Here is a 17,191-nt window from a genome sequence, read left to right as displayed (position 1 = left end):
GCCTTGCGTTTAAATTATAATGGGTTCTAATGCTTTCTTTTGTCAAACCACTCAGAATACTATATTTTTGAATACATTTTAGTTGTTCATATGGAACAATGGAGGTATAATTTTCCCAATGTCTATAAAACATATTTCATGTATTTATGGATTAGCTTTACGATTAAGGTTTTGGTGCTCATGAAAACAAATTCAGTCAATTGTTTTAAATTTTTTATGTAGGACTATACACAAAATATAAAAGCTTCTCATGCACTTGGTTCCCTATACTTCACTCGTACTGCGTAGCAGGACGCTATGGGGCATTTTTTTTTTTTCCGATGACTGAAGCTTTACAATAACGCTGCTCATCCCTCCAAGCCGTGTAAGACCACCTGGACCGCATTCTCGTCCACAGGCCAAGCGGCTTCAGCACTGCATTCCATGGCAGTGCTCCAGGTATACCAGGTCAAACTCCTCTAGGGCATGGAGGAGTCCGGTACTGATATTGCAGCCTGAAGAGCTGAAGAGCTGCAGAGCGTGGCAAATCATGCTCTACGCGCCACCAAGGCCATGGCCTAGGCGATAGGCAGATCCATGGCCAGTCTCGTGGTCCTCGAGCACCATCTATGGCTGACGCGGAAGGAGATCAAGGAAGTGCACAAGCTCGATTTCCGCCACCGGCCTCTTCGGACCGGCAGTCGAGGGTGTTGCAGAATGTTTCATGGCAGCGCAGAAGTCTTTGCAGGCCATGAAGCACTTCCTGCCCAAGAGACCCTGATCCAGACTTACGTCGGCTCGCCCTAAGCTAGCCCCGACTCAGCAGCAGCCCACTGCTCAGAAGGCAATAGGTGATGAGATGTGTCAGCGCTCACGCTCTGGGAGACGTATCCCCCACCCTCAGCAGTAGGTATCCCGGCCAAAGATCAAGCTGGACCCTGCGCCTTAGGCACCATCCTGAGACCGAGGTAGGAAGAGGAAGGGACCACGCTGTGGATGGACCTCCTTCAAAAGAGCTCCAGATCAAACTCAAGCTTCTAGAGCCGCTACTTCCTCAATCTCAGACATCTGAACCGCGCCCTTATGAAACGGCTCTTCAGAATGATTACACTGAAACAGATCCTCTCGCAAATATGCCCAGGGGACTGGTTCTTCTCCCTGAATCTGAAAGACGCCTAATTCCACATCCAGATAGCTCCCCATCACAGACGATTCTTGAGATTCACTTGCGAAGGGGTTGCATATCAATACATGGTCCTTCCATTTGGACTGTCTCTAGCTCCTCGCACTTTCTAAGGCATACGGGAATCCGCATTCTGAACTACCACGATGACTGGCTTGTTCTAGCACAATCAGAGGAAGAGCTAAGGTCCCACAGGTACCACCTTCTCAGCCATCTAGATTGCCTGGGGCTCAGAATCAACCTTGCGTAGAGCTCTCTGTCCTCCAGCCAACAAATATCGTTCCTGGGGGGCGGTCTTCAATTCGAGGAAAAGGGACTGCACATCAACTACCTGGAAATGCAGGCAGTATGGCTGGCACTTTGCTACTTCCTGACGGTCTTACGGGACCGCCACGTCTTAGTCCGATCAAACAGCATGATAGTGGTGTCCTACATAAATCACCAGGGAGCCTCTCCTCAAGACGCCTTTTTTCCCTGGTACTTTGCCTCTTGGAATTGGCCCAGTGCAATCCCTCACTGAGGGCAACTCAAGTGCCGGGCAGACTGAGCCAGGGAGCAGATATGCTATCTCGGAGCAACGTCCCTTCAGAGTAATGGACGCTCCACCCCAGGTCGGTTAAGGAAATCTGGGAAGTCTTCGGCAAGGCAGAAGTTGACCTTTTTGACTCAGAAGACGACACTCATTGCCCAACCTACAGTTGAAAGAAAAAGTATGTGAACCCTTAAGGCTTACTTGGATTTCTTCATAAATTGGTCATAAAATGTGTTCTGATCTTCATCTAAGTCACAACAATATAGAAACACAGTCTGCTTAAACTAATACCGCACAAACATTATACGTTTTCATGTTTTTATTGAACAAAACATGTAAACATTCATAGTGCAGGGTGGAAAAAGTATGTGAACCTTTGGGTTTAATAACTGGTTGACCCTCCTTTGGCAGCAATAACCTCAACCAAACGTTTCCTATAGTTGCAGATCAGACCTGCACAACGGTCAGGAGAAATTTTGGACCATTCATCTTTACAAAAGTGTTTCAGTTCAGCAATATTCTTGGGATGTCTGGTGTGAATCGCTCTCTTGAGGTCATGACACAACATCTCAATCCGGTTGAGGTCAGGACTCTGACTGGGCCACTCCAGAAGGCGTATTTTCTTCTGTTGAAGCCATTCTGTTGTTGATTTACTTCTATGCTTTGGCTCGTTGTCCTGTTGCATCATCCATCCTCTGTTAAGCTTCAGTTGGCGGACAGATGGTCTTAAGTTTTCCTGCAAAATGTCTTGATAAACTTTGGAATTCATTTTTCAATCGATGACAGTAATCCGTCCAGGGCCTGAGGCAGCAAAGCAGCCCCAAACCATGATGCCCCCTCCACCATATTTCACAGTTGGGATGAGGTTTTGATGTTGGTGTGCTGTGCCTTTTGTTCTCCACACATAGCGTTGTGTGTTCTTTCCAAACAACTCAATTCTGGTTTCATCTGTCCACAGAATGTTTTGCCAGTAGTGCTGTGGAACATCCAGGTGCTCTTTTTGCAAACTTCAAACGTCCTGCAATGTTTTTTTTGGACAGCAGTGGCTTCCTCCGTGGTGTCCTCCCATGAACTCCATTCTTGTTTAATGTTTACCTTATTGTAGATTTGTCAACAAAAATGTTAGCATGTGCCAGAGATTTCTGTAAGTGTTTAGCTGACACTCTAGGATTCTTCTTCACCTCATTGAGCATTCTGCGCTGTGCTCTTGCAGTCATCTTTACAGGACGATCACGCCTAGGGAGTGTAGCAACAGTGCTGAACTTTCTCCATTTGTAGACAATCTGTCTTACTGTGGACACATGGACATCAAGGCTTTTAGATATACTTTTGTAGCCCTTTACAGCTTTATGTAAGTCAACAATTCTTGATCGTAGGTCTTCTGAGAGCTCTTTTGTGCGAGGCATGGTTCACATCAGACAACGCTTCTTCAGAACAGCAAACTCAAAACTGGTGTGTGTTTTTTATTGGACAGGCCAGCTTTAATCAACACTCTCATCACATTGATTGGACCCCAGGTTGGCTGACTCCTGGCTCCAATTAGCTCTTGGAGAAGTCATTAGCCTAGGCTTTCACATACTTTTTCCACCCTGCACTATGAATGTTTACATGTTGTGTTCAATAAAAACATGAAAACGTATAATGTTTGTGCGGTATTAGTTTAAGCAGACTGTGTTTCTCTATTGTTGTGACTTAGATGAAGATCAGAACACATTTTATGACCAATTTATGAAGAAATCCAAGTACGCTCAAAGGGTTCACATACTTTTTCTTTCAACTGTATTTTTCGAAGGACATGGATGACTTGGCCCACAAATGGCCCAACCGGCTCCTCTATGCCTTCCCCCGATCACTCTTATGCCACAGATGATCAGGAGAAAAGAACAGACGCACACGGTGCTGTTCATAGCCCCACTCTGGAAGAACCAGCCTTGGGTTGCGGAACTGTCTCAGCTGCTCGTAGCAGCCCCATGGCCAATTTCCCTCCTCTGTCTCAGTTGCTCGTAGAAGCCCCATGGCCAATTTACGCTGCTGACGATCACGGCGAGTGTGTCTCTTGCTTGGGAGCTTTTCCTTGCTCAAGACGCACTCAGAGAGACGGAATGCTCTCACTGCGAGAGCATGAGTCTCTCCTCTCTGCGCTCGCGAATAGCTTTCTTTTGAGAGAGCGTCTTAGTTGCTCGTAGCAGCCCCATGGACAATTTCCCTCCTCTCTCAGGCAGGTAACACTATTTGGCACCCCCAGCCAGAGCTCTATACCCAGTGGTCTGTCTTCTCCGCCTGGTGTGCAACTCGCGGCACAGAATATACTGTGACGTATCATCAATTCTGTCCTTCCTGCAAGAGCTGTTGGATAAGGGCCAAGTAGTAGAAAAGAACAACTTCATCATTTGCTTCTTGAAGGGTTCCAGGCTGCTACGCACCCCTCGCCCCCTCACTGTATCCATATGGGATCTACCTACGCCGCTGTGTCTTTTTATATAGCCATAAGCCCCTCCCCTTTTGGCGGGCGCCATCGCCATACGTCCATGCAGCTTTGCTGCCATTGGCGTAGTTTTACTTTGCACCCACCACTGGCCCTGCAGTATTCACTGCGTTATTGTAAAGCTTCCGTCATCGGAGAAAAGGAGTTTCCCCATAGCGTTCTGCTGCGCAGTACCTGTTCCCGTATCTCCGGGAACCAAGGTTACGTTAGTAACCGAGTACGTCATGTCAAAGGTGCCCCAGAACTGTTAGTTTTTTCTAAATTCTTCAAAATATATTATTTTGTGTTCAATAGAACAAAGAAATATAAAATAAATTCCATAATGTTACTGGATAATGTCACAGAACTGAAAATTGCTAATATTCCTCCAAATATATTTCTTTGAGTTCCAAAGAATAAAGAAATGTATGCAGGCTTGAAACAAGGAGTTCAATGGAATACATCAATTTCTTCAACCTCAGTTGTTTTTTTGCTGATATTTGATTGTATGCTTGTTTTATCATCTCACAATCTATAAAAGATTCTAAAAAGTAGTTCACAATAGATGACGTTGATATTATCAGAGAAAACAAGAAACAGAAGGGCTCAAATTACGACCAACATTTTCATAAGTACTGTAACCCAATTATAAGACCTCAAATAAAACAAACCTGGCCATTTATATATTTCCACAATAAACCAAATATTTACACAGAGACCCAAATGCCCCCAACACATTACCATCCTTTCCCACACCTTCATCCTGCAGTCATGTCACCGTTCAAAGAGGCCAAATGCAGGCTGACTATTCATATTTTATATTGCATGGCTGATGTTTGCGCTGCCGGGTACAAGTGGTGGGCAAAGTGTCAGGCTAAGGCAGAAATTTATCAAAGACTCCTGCTCAGAATGTAAAGAAGGTAGGTTTAATCATTTTCCATGGGAAATGTTGGTTGCTAGGCTACAGGTCAGTCTTGAGAAATGACTTGTGTGAGAGCAGGCAATGGCGCAGTATATGTAATATTAAAGCAAAGCAGGCTGTATGCAAATTTCCTGAGAATTGTAACATATCACTTTCACTTTCTGAAATATGGTAATTTGAGACGAGCGCAAAATGTAAACTTAATGGAAGTGCTTGAAGCCACTTCAGATTTTTTCTGTACAAGGATTTTAAATGCAGCATTCTTTAAATGTAAAATGAAGATTTATATAATGTTCAATCCTAATGGGAGTTCTTATAAGAGTAACAGAAGGCAGTGTATTTTAAGTGTTTAGGCACAACCATTTCAGCAAGCTAAACCTTCCGTTTTTAAAACAACAATGCATTAAAAAACCTCAGTCTTCGCCCATTCTGACAGACAGAAAATAAATAATTAACCATTCATGTTGCAGATTCTGGCAGAGAACCTCAAACCCCCAACCTGGCCAGGATAAAAAATTTAACATGGAAAAGTTTTGACTGAACAAGACATTACTCTCAGAAGTGGAGACCTTTTCATTATTTTATATGGACAAATGTTTTAGTCAGCAACCATTTGCGAACAGCGAAAGCTTTAGCCTGCCTTTTGCTTCTGGTTTCCGACACTTTAACCAATACTCCTCACAGACTCTGTTTAATTCAAGTGTCATATTTTCCATCTAAATGCTGAGGGAAGAAGTGACAGGGAAAAGGTGTGAGATCCGAGTCCGTCTCGCTCTTAAAGCTTTAGCAAATGCGGAATGTAAATGCGCAAGGCTTGTTTGTATGCGAAAATTGCGTTTTCACCCGTGAAGTTCAATGAATTTCAAGAAGGTTTGACAACGTTTGCTGGTATGCAAACAGCAGGTATTAATTCACATGTCCAGAAAAGCGCCAATATAGATCCCCAAGTTACATATTTGCTTGGTTAGTGTTCAGATACACTAGTTTCTTTCTCTGCGTGAGAGCTCTGTCGGGATGACACCACAATTTCTCCTGCTGTTCCGAATGTTAGGTGTTGTGTAATTGCTTTTCTCTCAAACTCTCACAAAGTGTTTCCAAAGTTAAAATATAGTTGGATTTATGAAGATAATGTACAAATGAAAAATTGTTTAAAAGTGAATTTCAGGCAGGGCTGTTAAAGCGACTGTAATGTTGAACAGTAACAATATGTTTGAGAGAAAGGGGGACAACTAAAGTAGATCATGTGAAAGGTAATGCGTTCCATTGTAAGGGGGCTTTTCTATAAAGAAAGGCTTATCTTCTGTAAAGTTATTTTCTGTTCTGTTAATGCTTATGTAAACAGTATAGGCATTAGCAGAGCACACACTTAAATGTTAAATGTAAAATCGATGTTTCACATAGTTATAAAGGGTCGAGAGACTTGTGCTTTCTGTATTTTTCTCATAGCCAGATAGTCATATGAAGTTTTGATGTGTTTCATGGAAACATTGGACAGACATTTCATCATCATATGTTTATTTATGTTTGGTGTGTAGGTCAACAAATTCAACCTTATTTCATCTTAAGCACTGTCCTCTTGTCTACGAATATAACACCATATTGAAAGATGTCAGCCACTCCTAGCAACTGTTTACTAGGTTTTGAAAAAAATGACACAGCAGGGGGTGAGTTAATGTTGAGGGTGAGTTAATCATGACTGAATTTGGGTGAAATATCCCTTTAAGTGTTAATTTTTTTATTTAATAGCAGAGATATGTATGTTGCTTCTGTAAATAAGTACTAAGAATCTATCTACAATCAAAAAGTGTGAACGTTAAGTTGTGCCCCACTCTCCCCTATTACTACTATTATGGGAGATTTACCTTTGATTTCTTAAAGCACAGTAATGCTTTAGTGGCAATACTTTCTTTGTTTCGTTTGTTCTCCCTTTCTCTGTGAACATGGGATTGTTACAGTATGTTTCAAGTGTAGTTATGTAGGGCTGTTAAACGATTAATTGCGATTAATCGCATCCAAAATAAAAGTTTGTGTTGACATAATATATGTCTGTGTATCATTTAATATTACTTAAAATTATACTGTTTATACATGCAGATATTTCCTAAATATATAAATGTATGTGTACGTTTATAAATACAAAATAAATATGCACAGTACACAGACATATAATATAAACACAAACCTTTATTCTGATGGCGATTAATCGTGATAAATCGTTTGACACACCTAATATTATGTGATGGGCACCCTTATAACTATGGAAGCCCGTTTCCGCCAGGGTTGGGAATTTTTTTAGAATTAGTAAGTCATTAGTCAGATACTAAGTCGAAATTACTATTAATAATGACTTAGTATCTCATAATAATGACTTAATTATCTCAAAATAATGAGTTACTGAGTCGAAATTTCGACTCAGTATCTGACTAATGACTTACTAACTCTAAAAAAATTCCCAACCCTGGCGGAAACGGGCTTCCATAGTTATAAGAGCGCCCATCACATAATATTAGGTGTGTTAAATAATAATCGGGGGGGGGGGGGTGATTGTATGTGACGTGTGCATTGCGTTACATTAGGGGTCTTTAACTACTTCTCTTTGAGAGCCAGATTCCAAAAGTATAAATTGGATGCAGGCCGTTTTTTTGATTATATCTTCATTTATTCTGTCATTTTGCATTTCTAATATTTATTGCGTTTTGTTCCTTTTATACTGTTTTGTTGCTGTTACTTATAGGCCATATATTAAAACATGCACACAAATATTGCTTCCAGTAGGCTACATCCATTTGTGCCTTTTCATGATTTTAAATTAATAGGGGTTATTTGGCGTTTTAATTGTGTTTAATATTCCTTGATGCGTTATTTGCCCAATATGTGGATGCAATTATTTTTTCAAGAAGATATTTATGAAGCTATTTTGGTTTTCAAAAGTAATTCTGCCACTCGTGACGTTAAATTAGGGTTTTATTAAGCGAGTCAATGGATCTGTGCAAGAAACTGAACGCTATTATCACATCTTCGGGTGAAATCCAATCGCATTCATGTGCCCCACGCACTTACAGGCCATATTCTTTGCATAGTGCGAGTTCTGGGAGAGATGAACAGCTGTTTTTCTTAAATATAGCTGTTATACATAATGAATGCAAACAACACATATTTTTCTCTTATCTTAGACAACCGCTCACGTGATGTACCATTCCTACAGTTAACCTACTTTCAAGGGCACGAATCGCGTTTTAAAACGCGATCTATCGCGTGCGCAAACCGATTGCCTGTGGCTGTGCAATGCACTGCTGATTGTAAATAACATTAAGTTTCTTGGACTGACCGATCAAATCGCTTTATAAGATGTAAATCATTATGAGCCGCGGGAATTACTTTCGTAATGAATGTAGCAGCATTATTATGAGATACTAATTATTATTATGACTTACTAAGTCGAAATTTCGACTTAGTATCTCATTATTATGTCTTAATAAGTCGAAATTTCGACTTAGTATGACTTACTAAGTCGAAATTTCGACTTATCTCATTATTATGAGATACTAAGTCATTATTATGACTTACTAATTCTAAAAAAAATCCCAACCCTGGCGGAAACGGGTTTCCATATATAACTGCCTTTGAATTGAGACTGAAATGTTTATTTATGTAATTTATTTAGGTTGATGGTTAACATGAATGTCAATACAGATTGGTACATGTGAAATTTAGGTAATTGTTATACCTGGGTAATAAAAAGTATGCCCGAAATTAAAAATGCAATCTTGTAAAGAAATCATCATTATTTTTAGCAAACTCCACACTGTCCAAACATAATTGTATAGTGTTTGCAAAGAGCAGTCAAACAGTAAACACCAACAGATTACTTTAGATTTTCAGTACAGATATTTGTTGATGAAATTGGTTGTGAATGAATAAATAGAAAGCAATAATAAATATTACTTTGTATTACAAATTTCAACCGTTACCACAAACAGTCTGACTTCTTGTCTTGTTCCCATTTTATGATTTAATATTCTCATCATAAATCTAATAACGGTTCAGTTTGGCACACAAAACGGTTTCTTACCATAAGAGGCAGTAAATTTGATTCCCAGGGAAAACACATTCTGATAAAATGCTTGAATGAGCTATGCGTGTCAGTAAAATGCATAACTATAAATATGTTTTTACTATATATCCATGAGTTGCGTAGGAAAATGTAAAAATGCTACATTTCACTCCAGTCTCCTCCAATGTTTTTTGAAGCATATCATTCTTTTTGCACATGAATGTTTGTGTTTAGAAAAATAAGTACGTTTTATTTGAAGCTAGTACAACAAGCATAATATACTCATTTGTCTTGTGAGTCACTGCAACACAGTCTACAGCCAGATATCAACAGTTGTCATTGTTCAACAGCATTCGTCCCAATCTCTTCCTACAAACACATTTGAAAAGACACACGTACAGTATCATAATACTTAAAATGATCTAACACTGGGTTAGTGGGTCTATACTTTAAGTCCGTACTCTTGAACCTCTAAAGAAAACAAACTACAGTGATACAAATGGCAACCAGAACAGACTTGTCCAATTACTGTGGCTAAACAAGCATATTTACAATCATCTTTGCAAAATAACCGGCCATTAACTTAGGAACAAACTCATATGTGCCAGCCATCACCAACTGAACAAAAGAACGAAAAACAACGCAACTTTTACTTGATTGTGCTTTTCAACCCACAAAACCACTTCATCGTTGAAATGGAACATTTTCGTAGAGGCACCGATAGAAGTGCGGATATCATAAGAACTTCTAAAGCTATTGACTAGGACTGGAAGTATAAACAGTATTCGTATTTATATATGTATATAAATTTCTACAGTTCTGTTACACGTCCACACCGTTCGTTGTACGTTCTTTCACACCTTCCGGCTGTTATTGTTCGCGTTCTGCGAGTCACCGTGCGAGGCCCTTATGAATCCCCAATGTGTCCATCCCTTCTTTGTGATCTACAAACACATATAGATGAGTGGCTATGCACACAGAAGAGTCTCAGTTCTAAATATATAGTAGCTGGAGCTGGGTCAGTTATCCGTGACCAGTTTTGGCTAATGTATACTTTTGCCGGGGTTCGTGGTTCATTGGTCATGAGCTCGTAGGTAGTTAAACAGTTACTTCGGTCTTGCTGCCTGTGCGGTAGTGATGGTGGTGTTGCTGTGGAACATAGTGAAGCTGCTCCACGGTCTGAGTGCGGCGAGAGGCGAAGGCCTGTCTCTTGGAGGCTGTCTGGTTCTGGCTCATGGTCAAAGTGTTTGGTGTGCCGTTGTTCGAGGCACTGGGATGGGAGTGCATTTTTGTCATCTTGTAACGGTCCAGGATGGGTGTGGTGGGCATGAACACATCCGTGTGGGATATGGCTCTGGAAATGGACTTTTCGCTGTGGAACCCTGAGCGCTTAATGGACATCATCCTCTCGGGGGAGATCAGTGGATCTTGCGAGTAGAGACGGTCTTGGGAGTAGAGGCGGTCCTGCGAATGGAGGCGTTCCTGGGTCATCATACGGTCCTGCGTGTGGATGCGGTCCTGGGAGTAGTGTCGGTCCTGAGCGTGGAGCCGGTCCTGGGAGATCAGGCGTTCATGAGAACGGAGGCGTTCGGCAGAAAGGAGCTGCTCGTCGGAAAGGATTCGGCCGCCGTAAGGAGACGTGTCATAGGGGGACATGGGGAAGTCGTTGTCGTGGCCGTGCTCGGGGGACAGCACACGATCCTGGGACATGGCTCTCTGAACTTTGCGTGGGCGTTGGCGGGGCGGCTGTTGCGGCTGCTGTACCTGTTGACTGCTTTGAGACTCTTGATTAATCTTTATCATGTGTAGGGGAAGAGTTCCCCGTGCTGCCAGATCTGGGAGGTGCCTCTTTCTGGTGTAGTAATCATCCACGTCCTTATCTGCTGTGTAAGATAATACAACAAAAAAGAAACTTCAGAATAAGAAACTTAAGAAACTTCAAAATGTCAGAAACTGACATTTTTAATATATATTTCTTCAAGTTAATCAGTTAATCAGTTAACAGTGTGCATTGTGTATATTATTTAATGTATATTAGTTTATAAGTGCAATAGATTGTATTTGTCTTTGAAATGGCTTTTCTTTTTGTTATACATCACACGTCATCATACTTTTTGCCCCTTTCACTATCCGGCTTTATTCTGGTTATTAAACCTCACTTCTCACAATCCAGTAAATTCCACAAGTAGACTAGTATTCAAAAGTTTTAAATACATTATTTTTAACTTTAAAAAAAAAAGAATAGTAATATCAACTATGGAACTAGGGAATTCTGTAATTATGGCCCAGTTTCAGAGAAAAGTTTTATATGAAAACTATACTTTAGATAAATGAGGATATTTAAATCTCTTTTATAAAAATGCTTTAGATAAAACATTACCGGTGTGCATCTTGAGATAATAATAAAAACAACAGTATTAACATCTTTTTTTTGTCAGGGCAAGATATCTGCAGTTAAGACATACATGTATTAAACATTCGTAATCCTGGACTAGCCTTAAGGCTTGTCTGTGAAACCAAGCAAAGATGAATTATGTTCTGGCTGGGCTGTCCTTTGGGTAGTGCAACTGGTGCGACCACACCAGACCTCTAGGGGGCCCTGCGGCAAGGGGAAACTTGAAAAATATGAATAATAACTGATTTAAGTTGTTTTATTTAAGTATGAGTTTATTCTAAATAATTATCTGAGCTATATGTAAGTCATCTAAAACATCTAAAAACTTGCATTTTGTTCTCTGTATTCAGTTCTCTGATGCAGAATCTTTTTACTCGCTATCACAATCAGGTATTCTTGTTTGTAACAACGGCAAATGCTTGCGCGTTGGCGTTGAACACACTTCTCCTGCAAAAAAAGAACCCATAAGAGGAAATTGCAAGAAAAGCATGACGCGAACTGCTGACTGCACATTATTTTAAACCGGGCTGTCTTGTACGGTGGAGTATTGATTGTGGCACGGACTCCGCACGACTGAACCAGCTGCCATAGCCATCTCCGTCACTTGCACACATGGCTTCCAAAGCTGTGTACAACCATCACAATGATCTTAAGTTTACATTATGTTTTTTTAATATATTTATGAGGAAAACGTCTCAGTTACGTCTGTAACCTCCGAGATGTTGTGTTGAAAGACAGATTGGGGTTTGATCTTAGAACCTATCATCTCCGAGATAAATTTAAAACGGCAATGGGCTTTGGCGAATGGCCCGCCCACGCCAGTCCCGCCCCGTACATACGGGTATAAAAGGAAGATGGTGGCGGTCAATCACTAACCCTTTGTGCTGAGGAACCTGAGAGGTATCTCCCGGTTGCAAGGGGATTGGCAAAGCGTTGTAGCATGACCCCTTCAGTCGGTCTCTCGACGTTGTGCAACCAATAGGTGGCCGGGTCACGGTGGAACAGTCTGCTTCTTCACCACAGAAAATCTCCACAGTGTCACAATACAGCCTTGCTTGCTCGATGCCCTAGAAGGGGGACCTTCTGAGCTTCATCACACAAGATTGAGCCACAGATCCTTGGACCACTATCATGGACCCAGGACACTCGCCATGACCTTCGTCGCCGAGGCGAGAGGCCTGTGGCGGTGCGCAGTCAGGTCGACCCTCCCATCAACCAGATCCAAACATTCTGGCATATGATCCAAAGGGTCGCCATAACATTTTGGACCTTATTGACCGCCATGGCGTGGAGGGCAAAAGCAGCTTAACCCACAGCATCATAACTCCTCGACACGAGTGTCAAAGAGCTTACATGCCCTGGAAGGGAGACTTGGTCGACCTCTCCAAGTGGCAGCATCCAAGGTGCACCCTGGCTGCTAGTCCACCTAGGTGGTAGCTGCTTCACCGTCCAGGAAAGTAACAGCTCCCTGAGCCCTTCAGAGAGGAGCATGCCGCGAACGGCATACTCCATGTCTAGTGAGCTCCACGTACATATCCGGGTCAGCCCGGGGAAGCACGCTTCGCATTCGATGACCGGAGGTAGCTATCAGATGTTATGACAGAGCACGTTGTCGAGTCTTGCCCGCTATGGGACGGTACACCGCCGCCCATCAGGGATGAGCCAGGAGAGCGTGCCGGGGCATGGATGACCCGTGAGCCGAAGCTGGCGGAGTGACATCCACAGGAACCCCCGATCACCCACGCCGTTTCATTGTTCGACCTTGCCGAGGCGGTAGTCGCGCTCAGGAAGCTGACGGGTTGCGGCAACATTCCGGAGAATGTAGCCACTGTGACCGCCACACCTAACGACAAACCGTGCCACTGCATGCTGGAACCCCAACGTGCAGTTCAGGTGTCAAAACTGTGAGAAATCATTGGCCCTGAAAAGGTCCTGCTCTTTTAGATTTGTAGCTCGCTGCCGAGACGCCCAGGGGAAGTTCGCACTCCAGAGGGGAAGTCCACCGCTGGGTGGGAAGAGTCCGCTCACCGAAGGGGAACCTGCCCTCCGAAGGGAGAAGTCCGCTGCTCTGCGTCGTAAGTCCAGCAGGAGAGAATCTCGAAGAGATAAACTCAACACCATACACCGAGAAGGTTCCGAAGAACAAAGGATGAGAGAATGACCACAGACATCTTCCTTTTATACCCGTATGTACGGGGCAGAGACTGGCGTGGGCGGGCCATTCGCAAAAGCCTATTGCCGTTTTAAATTTATCTCGGAGATGATAGGTTCCAAGATCAAACCCCACTCTCAACACAACATCGAGAGACAGACTGAAGGGGAACCTCTTTAATAAGTATGTTTTACTGATGTAATATATAACTTTGATTTGTGCTATGTTTTCGCACACTTAATTTCTTGTAGCCTGCTTGGACTTGTATTCTGAAAGCAGATCATTAATTTAAGAGAGATCAAGATCGTTTCCCCTCACAAATGCATGTACCTAAATGTAAAGGCTACTACTATTGACTTTGAGCATTGAAATTCTATTTGCGTATTTGACCAATGGAACACCAACAGAAAAAGCGCCAGCCAGGTATGGCCCCACATCTTAACTTGCACATGCCTGGGACGGCCCTGTGTTCTGCCAAAAAGCATCCTTTTTTTTTTTTACATTTTAGCACCTTAAAAGAAGCCACTCTTTGTCTTAAATGTGTAAAGTAAATAAATAAAACGATTCACAACAACTCTATACAAATGCGTTTCTCTATATATTATTCTCAATTGCCGTTTATAGTAAGGTAGCATTAGCTAATGAACTAACAATAAATACACTACAGCAGCATTTATTAAACAGTTTCAATAAAATGTCAATTAATAAGGATTTTGATTGTCAAGCTCAAAACGAAAAAGCATTGAAGTATTATAAAGCGATTATTTTTAATACATATTTATTATCTATTAGAAACATTTCTACACCTCTCAAGCTCTTTAGAATGTGCCAATAACTATTAAAGATAAAATATTCGGATAAGATCTTATATCTTGCATTTCTCTGTTTCTTACTAAAACAATACTTACATACATTTTGGAGCCTGACAGCTCGATTCACTATAACTATATGAAAAAGAAAACGTTTCAACTTTTGTTTATTTGCAGGATAAAAAAACATTTTGATTTAGTAATTCATATTTTCATCTTTTTTAAACTCATGAAGTCTGGTGCATGTTTTGCTTTACCTGAACTCTGCCTTACCAACATACATTGGAGTAAAAAATTTTAATTGTCTAAAACCCCATAAATGTATCTCTAAAGTGATAGACCATTCAAATATACAGTGATATATTTTTGACAGCGAGTGCTTTAAGTTAATAAATAACTCATCTATGTTTTGTGATTTATAAACATAAAATAGAATATATAAGATATAAATATGACATGTAATATTTGCGGGATTTTCACAGGGTATGGGGTTTTGAGAAGATTGTGACCTTATCATTTTGTCATTATTGTAATATCACAATTGATGGGACTGGTAATAAAAAGGTGAGGTTCTCACACTTCAAAAGACACAGTACCATAAATGTTTAGTTTTGTGCTTCACTACTTATAGATTTGTTGATGCAATATTGGACCCACCGCTGTGTCAACGGGAGGATTTTAATAATATTGTAAGCCTTTGAATAACTTTAAAAAGCTTGATAAATTCTAATCAGACACTTTAATTTCTCAAAGAAATTCATGCCCCAGCTTGAGAACTTCAGGACACAAACACATCGAGTCAGGACAGTGAGTGACTGTACTGTAACTAACTGCATGATTACAACGGGAAATAATGAAATCATCCTTTGCTCCGTGGTGTATTGAAAATATTCTGGGCGAGCTCATGTCCTTGGGATCTCAGTTACACTTGATAGATTTCTCCACACATTCACAGCCCAATGATTTTGAAGCGTATCATGGTGGAATGCAATAAAGCAGTGTATCAAACAAAATTACAGCCACAAATCTTTCTTTAAGTGAGAATTAATTAAATAACCACGACGAGACCCCTTGCAAGAGGTGCGGAAAAAATAAAACACGGCACGTCATTTAGAGCCTAAGGTTATAGCAGACATATTTGTGGGACATCAGAAAGCGTATCTCTTGCGGGGATTAGATCCAGTTGGTTAAGAGATAAAAGAGAAAAATAGCTCCATTTATCTTTCGCTCGGTGCGAGGACGAAAGCTACGTTATTTGGGGAAATTAATGGCACATAATCTGTTTATTGTGATTAAAGATTAAATTAATCTTTCTTCATAAAGGAGTCTCCTTTGATGGTCTGTGTATATTAGTAAAATCAACACACGAAATGGATGAGGATGCTTAGAACGTTAATAATAGGAACCAAGAATGCAGAAATCGGCGAGACGGTTTCCTGTCCGGCTGCATCCAGCTAGATCTGTCACTGCAGAACATCACCAAAGCTTCAAAGGAAACAGCTAAGCCTTTTGGCTATTCCCTACAACAAAAACTTGCTACAGAGGCAAATCTGAGATACGAAGGAGGCACCGCCGCAGGACAACATTTAGGAGGGTCTGGTGCCATGAATAGTTTAGTGTATGACTGCACGTTTTCGCTGGTGGAGGCTCAGCAATTGTGGAGGAATTGTAGATGAGCAGGTCTGTCAATTTTAGAGCCCTCGCTTGGATTTCAGGCATGGCGGTGAGCTGGTGCGTTCTTTATGCAATTGCACAACCCTCGGGGAGTTTACTCTTCACTTAGGGAAATATAATGAGTGGAGAGCTTATTACACAGCAAAACTCTATCAATATAACAGGTCTATCACAATGAAAAATCATTACTTAGGGGTTTCAAAATGAAATGGCAGGAGAAAGAAATCTTTGCTGGCTAAGGAAAAGCATGAACTTCCCTGATCTCCTCAGTAAGACATGAGACCCCAAGCGAAATCAAAGAATGAACGGGATGTAATTTTGTACAAAATATGGCCAATACAAAGTGGTTTCGAGTTTTGTTTGGTAATTAGAAAGCTCACCAGCGAACAACTCCATGAAAAATTTTTATGTCATGGCTCCACCCACTTGTTTTTTTGTTTCTTGAACGTCTCGTGAATGCACTGTTACAAATCGAATTAAACTACGCAGAAACCACAAGAACCAATAAATTTAATGTTTTCAAAAAACGTTGTATTGCCAATTAAACATATGGGGTTAGGAGGCAGGTAAAAAACAAGTGAGTATGACATGGCCCCGTTCACTTTGATGAATTTTTTTTCTAGCTGCATCGTGATAAAATGCATACAACGACTGCTCATGAAATATAAGAATTAATGAGATATACACGTTTTTGTGGCACCATAATGTATTTATTTCCATCACACAAAGGTGTATGATGTTTACATTTATGTATCGATCACTAAATTAACTTAAAATATTACTAGTTTTCTCTCACAAGCATTTCGTTTCATTTTATAACACATTTTTTATCCCCAGGGGTCGTATAGATTACTTATGATGGATGTTTGTGTTGTTTCAAGCTTTTTGTGGTATTTCAAGCTTTTTTTCGTTGCTATTACAAACCTAGGAAGAACCAAGATATTATTTAACAGAACTCCGATCTTGTCATATACACCTACAAGGGTGAATAAATTATCATTTAAACTTTTCAGATTTTTGTTGACTT

The 17,191-nt window shown here is 41.0% G+C and overlaps 1 protein-coding gene across 12 annotated transcripts in view; it reads right to left on the bottom strand.

Annotated features, from left to right (window-relative positions):
• Window positions 1-8,768: 8,768 nt before the first annotated feature.
• The window catches only part of LOC130439343 (protein shisa-6), a 59,997-nt gene continuing 51,574 nt past the window's right edge, over window positions 8,769-17,191 (bottom strand). For all 12 annotated transcript variants that reach the window (XM_056771918.1, XM_056771920.1, XM_056771919.1 and 9 more), the window contains one exon: window positions 8,769-11,017. In XM_056771918.1, the coding sequence (XP_056627896.1) occupies window positions 10,233-11,017 (785 nt within the window). In that variant the 3' untranslated portion in view covers window positions 8,769-10,232. The remainder of the gene's footprint in view (window positions 11,018-17,191) is intronic.

The sequence above is a fragment of the Triplophysa dalaica genome, chromosome 17 (genome assembly GCF_015846415.1).
Source record: "Triplophysa dalaica isolate WHDGS20190420 chromosome 17, ASM1584641v1, whole genome shotgun sequence".
Taxonomy (NCBI): domain Eukaryota; kingdom Metazoa; phylum Chordata; class Actinopteri; order Cypriniformes; family Nemacheilidae; genus Triplophysa; species Triplophysa dalaica.
This window is presented reverse-complemented; position numbering and strand designations above follow the sequence as displayed.